The 10,509-nt window shown below is 37.6% G+C and overlaps 1 protein-coding gene across 1 annotated transcript; it reads right to left on the bottom strand.

Moving 5' to 3' along the window:
• Nucleotides 1-314: 314 nt before the first annotated feature.
• Nucleotides 315-8,296, bottom strand: si:rp71-17i16.5 (phosphatidylinositol 4,5-bisphosphate 3-kinase catalytic subunit gamma isoform). Its single transcript, XM_051881148.1, has 11 exons — nucleotides 8,223-8,296; nucleotides 4,698-6,622; nucleotides 4,505-4,570; nucleotides 4,144-4,369; nucleotides 3,972-4,066; nucleotides 3,328-3,474; nucleotides 3,123-3,213; nucleotides 2,753-2,883; nucleotides 2,495-2,606; nucleotides 1,993-2,150; nucleotides 315-1,898 (listed from the first exon to the last, which is right to left on the bottom strand). The coding sequence occupies exons 2-11, from the start codon at nucleotides 6,615-6,617 to the stop codon at nucleotides 1,641-1,643; spliced, it is 3,204 nt and encodes a 1,067-aa protein (XP_051737108.1). The 5' UTR covers nucleotides 6,618-6,622; nucleotides 8,223-8,296; the 3' UTR covers nucleotides 315-1,640.
• Nucleotides 8,297-10,509: the final 2,213 nt, after the last annotated feature.

Raw genomic sequence — 10,509 nt, 5'->3', positions numbered from 1 at the left:
TGTGTCATTCTTATACTGTCATGATACACTGATGGTCTTTCTAACAGTCAAATTTATCTTGTGATTTGTGACAGGTTCTTTGATGATTGTTGAATAGAAAAAAATAACATGTATAGTAGCAAATTTATTGTTTATATTGAACACAATTTTTTTCTCCATGTAATTTGCATGATAAAATGTAAAAATTTAAAAGGATAGTTCACTCAAAATTCACCCTCACATCGTTCCAAACTAGTGTTGTCAAAAGTACCGACCGTGATACCAGGTCAGTGCTGAAATTTTAAAAATGTGATGCTTTGAGCCCTGTTGAGTGGTTTCGTAAACACCTCTGATTGGCCATTGTGTTCACGTGCTCATCAGATATGTCTCTGATTGGCCACAATGATCAACACTTCAAAAACATGTTGTAAATAGATGCTCTTCACTGAGCGCTTACAGAGATATATGCGGGAGCATTTGAAAACACACAGAAGTGTCTGAATTTAAAAGCGATTTGAAAGCGGGAGCTCCCACAGACATATCTGATGAGCACGTGAACACAAAGGCCAATCAGAGGTGATCACAAAACCGCTCAACAGCGCTCAAAACATCACATTTTTAAAATTTCAGTACCGACTTGGTATCGCAGTCGGTACTTTTGACAACACTATTCCAAACCCTGATGAATTTCTTCCTTCCATGGAAAAGCAAGAAAATATTTAGTCTGCCATACACCATTCATGTGCGAAATCGGAATTTGTGCATTTAAGTTGCATAAATGTATGGAAGCCCGTTTCCGCCACTAAATAAAAAAATAAAAACAATAATTGCGACTTTTTATCTCAGAATTCTGACTTTTTATCTCGCAATTGCGAGTTTATATCTCACAATTCTGACTTTTTTTCTCACAATTCTGACTTTTTTTCTCACAATTGTGAGTTATACAGTCCGAATTGCGAGTTATAAACTCGCAATTGAGTGATATGAAGTCACAATTCTGAGATATAAACTCGCAATTGCGTGATATAAAGTCAGAATTGCAAGAAAAAGTCAGAATTGTGACTTTATATCATGCAATTGCGAATTTATATCTCAGAATTCTGACTTCATAACTCACAGCTGTGAGAAAAAAAGTCAGAATTGTGAGAAAAAAAGTCAGAATTGTGACTTTATATCATGCAATTGCAAGTTTATATCTCAGAATTCTGACTTTATATCACGCAATTTGAGAAAAAAAGTCAGAATTCTGAGTTTAAAAAAACAGGCTTCCATATAAATGAGATTTGACCTACAGCAGAGGGAAAGATTTTCAGTAAGTAACAACTTAAATTTCTGTCTATTCTTTACATATAGCACCAAAAGACTTGTAATATAGTGCAGGATTCATATGGACCAATGGTACTTGTTTTTTTGTCACCCCCTGGACACCATTCACTTTCATGTATGGAAAGAGCAGCATGAACATCCTGACAAACATCTCCTCATGTTCAACATAGAAAATAAAATCAACAAAATCAACTTTGGAAGATCATGAAGGTGAGTAAATGACATAATCTTCATTTTTGGGTGAACTGTGCCTTTAAGTTGAATTGTAGCATGCAGGTACATTACCTGTACCTGTACATTATCTGTCAGAAAGGTACATAGTTTCCTCATGTTTTCTATTTAATGCCCGCCATCAGGTGAAACCACCAGTTAGCCTGCACAGTCCAACCTTTCTGCTCGCAAAGTGCAATCTGCTGCAGGAAGTGATTCCGAGCCTCTTCCTCCCCTTGGTCCTGCTGCAGTGCAGTACGTAGGTAGCGCATGTCCTGTGACGTGCTGAGCTCAGGAATTCCCGTGAGGAGCATTAGAGAGAAGAGCGTGACAAGAAGGCGAGACTGAGACCGGAGGGACAGATAGGCATTGATACAGGTGTCCTAGAGAGAGAACAGATAGGCTGTAGCATTTTGTTGACTTGAGCTTAATAACACTGTAACACTGAGAAGATTTTGACAGTGCAGAAGAGCATACCATAAATCTCTTGAAGTAGAGGCTGGGACGGCCTTTCACCCTGCCCATAACATACAGGAAGTCAGGGGTGAGGACAAAGGGCACCCTTTCTCTGTTCACCCCCATGAAGCTCTTAGTGTTGCCCAAGATATGGCCAAAATCAATGTGGAACAAGTTGCCTGAGAAGAACAGAAGATTTAATATTAGTTAGATTCTCAGTATACACATTCATTAGTAAAACACTTGTATGTCTATTTATGCCCATATTCTGTGCTATTGAAACCTCTACAAATCTTTTCATAATACTCTGGGCATTTTGGATGGATGGTAGATGTCAAATATCTGGCATTAATCGTATTTTAGTAACCAGCTGTAACGACTAAAGTATTCCATAGATCATTTTCTTGTAATATGTTTGTCTGCATTGTTTACTGGTTTTGCAGATTTTTAAAAAATTCCCTAACGTAAAATGGCTTTTTTTTCAATGTCAGAAGCAAAGGACAAAATTAACTTGTTCTTTTACCTTGTTCAGTGATCATAATGTTGTCGTTGTGGCGGTCACCTATACCCAGCACATATGTGGCCACACAGTAGCCCGCACATGAGTTCACAAACTTCTCCATTGCTTGAAAGTGCTGTTGCACCAAAGTTCAAGACATAACGAAGAGAATTATCAGATACCTGCTTATCAGACTGTAGAGACATCTCAGATCTAATGGAAGGTAGCTGACTGAGAGAGGGCAGCTCACATGAAATAGTATTATACACTATATCTGCTTACTTTTTCCTGGAATGGGCATTTCCTCTGAAGCCAGTCATACAAGGCATTGTTTTTGAAAGCTCCCGCCATACCTCCCTGACTCTTCTGAACTGAGGCAATAGTGATCGCATTTCGCACAATCTCAATCATTCCTGTGTCAAAGACAGATACAGCTAAGTGTCAACAGTCACTTGATCAGTTTGTTGGTCATTAGACTTTTTTTTGTACCACGCAATTCTACACAATCAAGTATCCCTGAGTACTGTGTCAAAATTATTATTTTTTAAAATATATTTTTGCTTTGCATTTCTGTCAATTTGTTAAATGTTTTAAATGCTCTCACTGCGGAATTTACTGCTGTTAAAAGAATAAGAGTAAGACTAGTCATTACCTATGTTATATCCTGTTGAAATGCATCCATAAGGCACCAGGTTCAAGTCTAAACCTTTTTCTTGCCAAATTGAGTCCATGACCACTAGAGTCTGAAAAACAAGATTAAAAACCCTTACATTTCTTAATAAATTAAGTTTTATAGTTGTTAGTGAAAATCGATCTGTTATGAAAATGGTTTTTGAATTTGAATTGTTTTCATTTACCTGGATGATAAGCATGTCCTGTCGGAGGTCATCTCCATGCTTAAAGATGATGCCGACAGGAGGAGAGGCTGGAGCTTCTGACTGTACGCAGGAGAACTCAAGCCAGAGTGGCTTTTTCTTAGAGGCCATGATCTTACAGTCTTTCAGCTGTGTGAGGGAAAGTTTGAGTTAAAGGGTTTACCTAAAAAGCAGTTTACCCAAAAATGAAAATTTTGTCATTTACTCACCTTCATGTCCTTTCAAACCTATATGACTTTCTTTCTTTCTCTGACAAACACAATTAAAGACATTTTGAATAATGTGTCAAATGGATTTATCCATACAATAAAAGTATTTGGACATCCAATACACTGGGACATTTTTCAAAATATCTTATTGTGTCATATATGTTTGGAACAGCATGAGGGTGAATAAATAATTAGAGATTTTTTCTTTTATGGTATACTATGTATTTAATACATAGTATTAAATTCTGTATTCATATCTGTTTATGAAGGCCTAAAAACAGTTTATGTTGGGAACAAGTTCTAGTTGGGTTGGGAGTAAATCAATCCCCCAACATAGAAAAGCTTATGTTTGCGATAAGTTTGAAAACAATTAAATATTCAAGCATATACTGGAAACCATAAATATGATCAACTCACTATGATGCTTCCTGCTCTGACACGGGGATCAAAAGGCACCAGGAAGTCGGAGGGTAAACAGCAGTCCTCCAATAACTCCTGCAGCTTCTGAGGAGCTGACACACATACATGATGATGAAGACGTATGTATAAAACACAAGTAGTACTGAGGGCACAGTTGTTTGAAATTTACCTGTTGATGGAAGGTCTGTCTTTTCTGGGTAGAGCACCTTAACTGCTAGAGCCACATCGTGCAGGCATTTGACGACTTGTACTTGATGCTGGAATTCAGTCAGCATTGCCTCTCCACAGCCCAACAAGTATGCCTCCAGGATAACTGCCATACGCTGGCGGAAAAATGGACACCCTGCCACCTCACTCCGCAAATACCAGAAAAAGAAGTGTCCGATCCGTCTGCTCTGTGTTCCAGGAAATGGCAACAGTACATGGAGTTAACCTTTTTCAGGTGAAATGTTGTTTTTGGTGAAAATTATAGAGATGTGAAACATTGTCTAATGAAGCATGCATTGCATAGCTAGAAACATATGACTCACCCTTAGTGCTCTTTTGAGAAGGAATCTTGCCAGACAGCTATCATGATATGGCTCGACTTTAAGGGTCTACAGAAATAGCATGCTTTATTGGAAATCACAAATTGGAGAAAATTCCAAGAAATAGCTCTTAGAAGGCTCATTACTTTGATACTGGTGTTATTGTATAGGTCAGTATACTTTTAGAGCAATTTACCTGAACCAGCTGCAGCAGGTACTTAAGTACCTCATCATTGGATAGGATCTCTAATCTTTGAACTGCCAGTCTTCTGACCTTTGTGTCTGCAAAATCCACACTCAGGAGCTCAAGGGCCACAAACAGCTCTATGTCCTCTGGATCCCAGTGACTCAACAGCCAGTAGACATCCTGGACCGCAGCTGGCATCATCCAGTCGACCTTGCGCAGAAACTGGGGTAAATTTGAGGCATAGTGGACACTTTCTTCTTTGAGTCTCCTGAGGGTGAAGGGTGTTGTTGCAGGAGCCTCATTGGATGGGGAGGAGAGTCTGGATTCTCCTGAAAGGTCCAGTGTAGAAGGGCTTGAGATAGGAGATGTACCACTAAAAGAGGAGCTCTTACCATGCGGCAGGACAACAGGAAAGCTGTAGCGATCCAGCATGAAGGTAATTGCCATTGATTTAGCTACATCAGGGTTAGTGGCGGTAGACAGCTTTTCTGCTTCATAAGTGAATGGCTCCTCGTCCCATTCTGGGAAAGCCCACATGTGCAGAGTGTGTGGACCTTGGCTAAGAAGGGATCTGTGGTCAATCAGCTGGAGGTTTACAAAGTATAGTACTTGCCCTTTTCCCTTCTGGTAATCTGGTACTTTAGAGGAGTTTGACTTTGTGTCCTTGGTTGACGTGCCTTCTGTGGTACCGGCATTAATTGTGAGGCCTAATTTCGCTCCGTGAGGGATATCCCTGATCAGAATGTCAAATTCCAACCAGGTGTTCCACAGCACTTCATCTGTAAACTCTTTTGGAGTTGAACAAACTGATGACACAATCTTTCTACCATATATTATGATGGCTTCCACATGAACAAATGGAGGTACCTTACTTGGTAGTTCTGGGATGTCAAACCCTAAGAGTTTAACCCTGAATTTTCTCTCACAGTCCCACAGAGAAATCATCACAATGTCCTCTACTTCCTTCCCTTTAAGGGAAAGTTCCTCATGGGAGATTGAGAGACCAGTGAGACTGTCCACCAGCGGCCAGTACTCTCTGCTTACTGTGTTATCTGGAAGGGATGAGATGGCAACCACTGAGAGATGAAGCTCCAGTGAGTTTTTAAGGCAGTGCCCGACCCACAAGTAGTCTGAGAGCTTAAAGTTTCCACTCAAGAATTCCTCTCTGCCACACACCTTGAGGACATGATCAACAGACCATCCTTCGAATGACAGGTCCCCCTTTGGCAATGATTCCCAGAAGATCTTGAGGAGATCCCTGGGGGTGTGTGTCAAGTCAGCATTAATGGAAATATTTGATCTATTATAATAAAGACTCACTGAGAGTTTCCGCTGAAGGTGACCTTGCTGGTCATTTAGGAGCACTGTGGATGTTGTCCATGGTTCAGTGACATAAGCTATAGGATCCCGGTTTTTCAGTTCTTCCCTTCGCGGTGTGGCAAACTTTCTTCGGGTATAGCCTAGCTCACTTAAACGATTAGTGTCTGAGGAGTCCAAATCATAGCCGATTAGTTCGTTCAGAATGCTCTGGAAGCGAATTCTCTCCTCAGAGGTAGTTTTCTGAGCCAACACAGTGACACAGACAGTCTGAAGACCATCAGTACCCTGAAACCAGGGTGCGTCCAAAGTTCGTAATACCTGAAAGTCATCATAAATTTCATACCACTCCTCCTCCTTCTGGTACAACAGACTGTATCGTTCTGGGTCCAGAAGTGCAAATGGCTCTGAAAGTCTATTATTCTCTTGTGCTAGCATACACAGGCGCACACGAAGCTGATGGACGCTGCATTGCCCTGGGAGTTTGATCTGAACGGGCTCCTGCCTGTCCAGTGACTGGAATCCTTCCCTGGCCGGTAACTTACAAATAAATACAAGGCTGTTATCAGAGCAAGGTTCCTGTTGCTGGTGTGCATCCCATTTGTTCTCCATGGATGCTGGAACGGAATAGAGTTAACATGAGCACATTCAGCTATAACTACTTTTATTTTAATATGAAGGTTAGTCTAAAACAGAGAATGTCTTGTGCTTTTTGTGGTACAGAAATGAATCATAGAATCAACTAGAAAGAAAAATCAACTAGTATCCAAGTTGAGCCATTTGTTTTAAAGAAAATGGTGAAATGGTGCTTGCACTTTTTAAACTCTATAGGTGCGTTCCATTCGACCGTAAGTGGACTGCGAAGTGGACTTCACAGGGTATTTCGCCATCTTAAGTGAGATTCCAATCCGAAGGGAGTGAACATGTTCAGTTTGAAGGGCACTGCGAACTGCATAGGGAATAAGGGCACATCGATACATCACTTCACAGGAAGTAGAGAGGTAAAATCACCCAACTGTCATTGCGCACCGCGTCACCAGTCAGAACTACGATGGAGATGGATGTTGAAAGAGTTTTTAAACGGCTCTGCGATGGAGGAATTTACGTATGCGTTTTGAGTATTTATAAATGTTGTTATTATTATACAACGAAAGTATGAATGGTTATGATGATGAGTGTTACATTTGCATATTTTATTGTATGAATAGGCATGACAAAGTAAAAGTGTTGAAAAGCAGCTGAGGCTGTCATTTTTTTATTTTACTTTAATTACCTCAGGAGTTAACCAAATGAGAATTTATTTTGATATTGCATGACAGTTTACAGCTTCAAATCTGTTAAGAGTCAATTTTAAATTAGAAAGTAAATTATAATATCTATTTATTTATATCATAATCTGCGCGACACCGTTGTTGACTTTCCTTGATGACGTTTTCAGGGCGTTCCAACTGAGCGATTATTGTCAGCGAAGTCCACTTCAACTGATATACCGTGCTCAGGGAGTAGTGAGCAGTGAGCACTGCGTAGGGACCCTGTCGAATGGAACGCAGCTTATGTCATGAGGCTAAGGTGATTTGACTGAGCAAAGGCCAGGGCACTTTCTTAAATTGATTTTTAGTGTTTTGCTATGCAGTTACTATTTAAAATCATGGTGTAGTTGTTATCTTGGTGAGACTATTTTACATTCCAACAATGTTGCGGGTAAACACTGAGTGTTGCTTCCTCCTTGCATTTCCCCGTCTTTGTTAAACTAAAAAAAACATGGATAATTTTTCTTAAAAGCAAATGTTTAATGTAAAAACAAATGTGTGTGTGTGTGTGTGTATATATATATATATACAGTATGTAATGTATTATAAAAAATATTATGTAACAAAAAGGTAACAACACTATAGCTTTTCTTACTCTACTCTCTCCTACTATAATAATAATAATATTATACCAGTTGCAACTGTTTTCAAGTAAATACAGGTTAAGGAAGGTTTTGGGTTAACATGTCTACAAAGGTTTTGGAACAGACAAACTGGTTCTGTCAGCCAGAAGAATGTATCAGTCTTGAGCATTGTCACGCTGAGCTGTAGCCAAGTCAGAAGAAGCAACAGTCTTTTGTAAGTATCATACTGTATAAATAAAAAGTTTTTTAAAACATGTTTAAAATACCAACTAAATGTCAACTTATGTTGCATGATTATAATGAATCAGTAAAACTGCACTTACCTATTCAGCCTGTGGATTGTGTGCGAGTGTGTTAGGAACAGTTCAATTTCCCTTACTGTAATGCATCAGTGTGAAGTGACTGATTACACAACGACTCATCATTTCCTCATTCCTTTGTCTTTGTGCACCTGAGAGGAAGAAATTTTTAATCACTCCAGACTTGTTTTCTCTTGTTGGTTTCATTTAATTCACAATGAATTTCCCTTGACCAAATTTTATGTATAAATATTTATTTTTGACCTATTGGTGTATCCAAAATGGTCAATGTTTATGATAATGTCTTTATTCATATTATTTCTTTTATTAATTATTCTATATATAATATTTTTCTTTTACATTTCCTTAATCATTTATATATTTTCTGCTATATGCTCTGATATGTTTGAATATTTCCAAATGTAAGATTTTTGGTGTCTCTTCTGTGCTGTAAGATTGAGTGGGTGTATGTTCCGTTAGAATTACCTTTGTATCAAAATATGTCTGTTTCCATTTCTGCAGACATGAGATAATGCAAGATCTGCAAAATTCTCTTAACGGTGTCAAAACAACACCTTCTGTATCTATTTTCATCTACCTTTGACATTTGACTCTGACCTAGCCATTACACCAACTATGACATAATGGATAAGTCAATTTGACCTTTTCTTATTAGACCAAAACATAAGAGGAGAAAGTTTGCTCTTATTCTGCTTCTACTCTTTTTGCCTCTCTTTCTGCTTTTCCTTTCATTCTGCAAATATCTTCGTTCTTCCTTTTTCTGTAATCTGATCTTCACTCTTCATCTGTTAGATACAATACTCTGAACTATTATTTACTTGATTAATTTGTTTGTCTCCATAATTTTACATTTGTTCTTAATAAATTTATTATTCCTTATTATTGATTATTGATCTCTGACATAATCATTGCTGGGATGCCTGGATCTCAGTGCATCACCTATTACCATCTCTCTGTATTTAAACCAAAACTTTAATATTATATTAGTTTAAGAGTTATTCAAGGACTCTTATCATTAAGAAGGGGGCTTTAAACTGCATTTGAAGTGCTTGAACTGAACAATGACTCTGAAATTAAATACATGTTACTCTCAGGGAGCTCAACAATAATAGTAGCCTAATTGGTGAGCAAGACCAGTTGTCTATTACAAATTATTGATTTCCCTCAGAAAAATACAAAAGCTATTCTTTGGTCAAGGTCTCTCAAATGAAAATTTAATAAGCTACACACTTTTGTTCTTTTTCCTATTAAATGCACACTTCTGTAATGTATGCAGGAAGCATTCAGGAAAAAGAGAATGAATTTTTCACTTTGGTTTTCACACATTTGCCAGAATGATAATGGACTTTCAGTATATAAATGTTTCATCCTCATTTGATTTATTGCAATTTCCCTATCACTTATTTAGTCATTTAACAGACTCTTTGTCTGTTAATTTTTTGGTGGTTTTTAGCAGGTTTATTAGCCATCATGCAAAAATTGTACGTCTAACTGCTTAGAAAAGAAATGTCTAGCTTATTGGGCTGACTTGTTTTTTTTCATGGTGTAGAGATGTTTGCACATATTCTTCATGCAGTTCACCTTGAATAAATGTGTTTAAGGACCTCTTTAGTTACACAAGGCCTTGCCACCGAATGCTGAAAGAGTCTGTATATGGACAATTATCCATTTTATCACAAAATCCAAATCACAAAAGAAGCAGGGGGCCTAAGGCTTGTTAATGTGTCTGTACTATTTGTACAGCCATTAGTGTATAATGGATTTAGACACAATACCAAATAGTTTATTAAGCGCAGGATATCTCTATGGAGACACCATAGGTGCATTTCTGAACTGATGTATCTTAATAAGGGTATAAAGTTGCATCATAGTTTTATTACTTTGCAGCAAATGATTATAATTATAGTATTAAATTTAGCAAAAGTCTTTCATTTCTACTCAAATTTCAAGTGGAAACAATCAACAATATATAATTAAACAATTATAAACAATTATAAACAATTATATAATATAGCATAATTAAGCTTTTTACAGAGATGGCAACATTGAACTGGACTAAAGTAAAAAAAATTGTCAATAAATAAATACTATACATATACACAAATTCAAATAAATAAATTCATACATATAAATACACACAAATTCATATAAATAAATTAAAAAAAAATGAATATATTGTATTCATTTATGAAGTATTAATCTCTGACCCTGTGTCTGCCATTATACACATTTTTGCTTTGCCTAATTATATCTGCATTCTTGGCAGGTAACCATTAAAGGTGCAGTGTGT

Source organism: Ctenopharyngodon idella, chromosome 22, assembly GCF_019924925.1.
Source record: "Ctenopharyngodon idella isolate HZGC_01 chromosome 22, HZGC01, whole genome shotgun sequence".
NCBI classification, from domain to species: domain Eukaryota; kingdom Metazoa; phylum Chordata; class Actinopteri; order Cypriniformes; family Xenocyprididae; genus Ctenopharyngodon; species Ctenopharyngodon idella.
The sequence above is the reverse complement of the archived record's forward strand: the minus strand, read 5'-3'. Positions and strand labels throughout refer to the sequence as shown.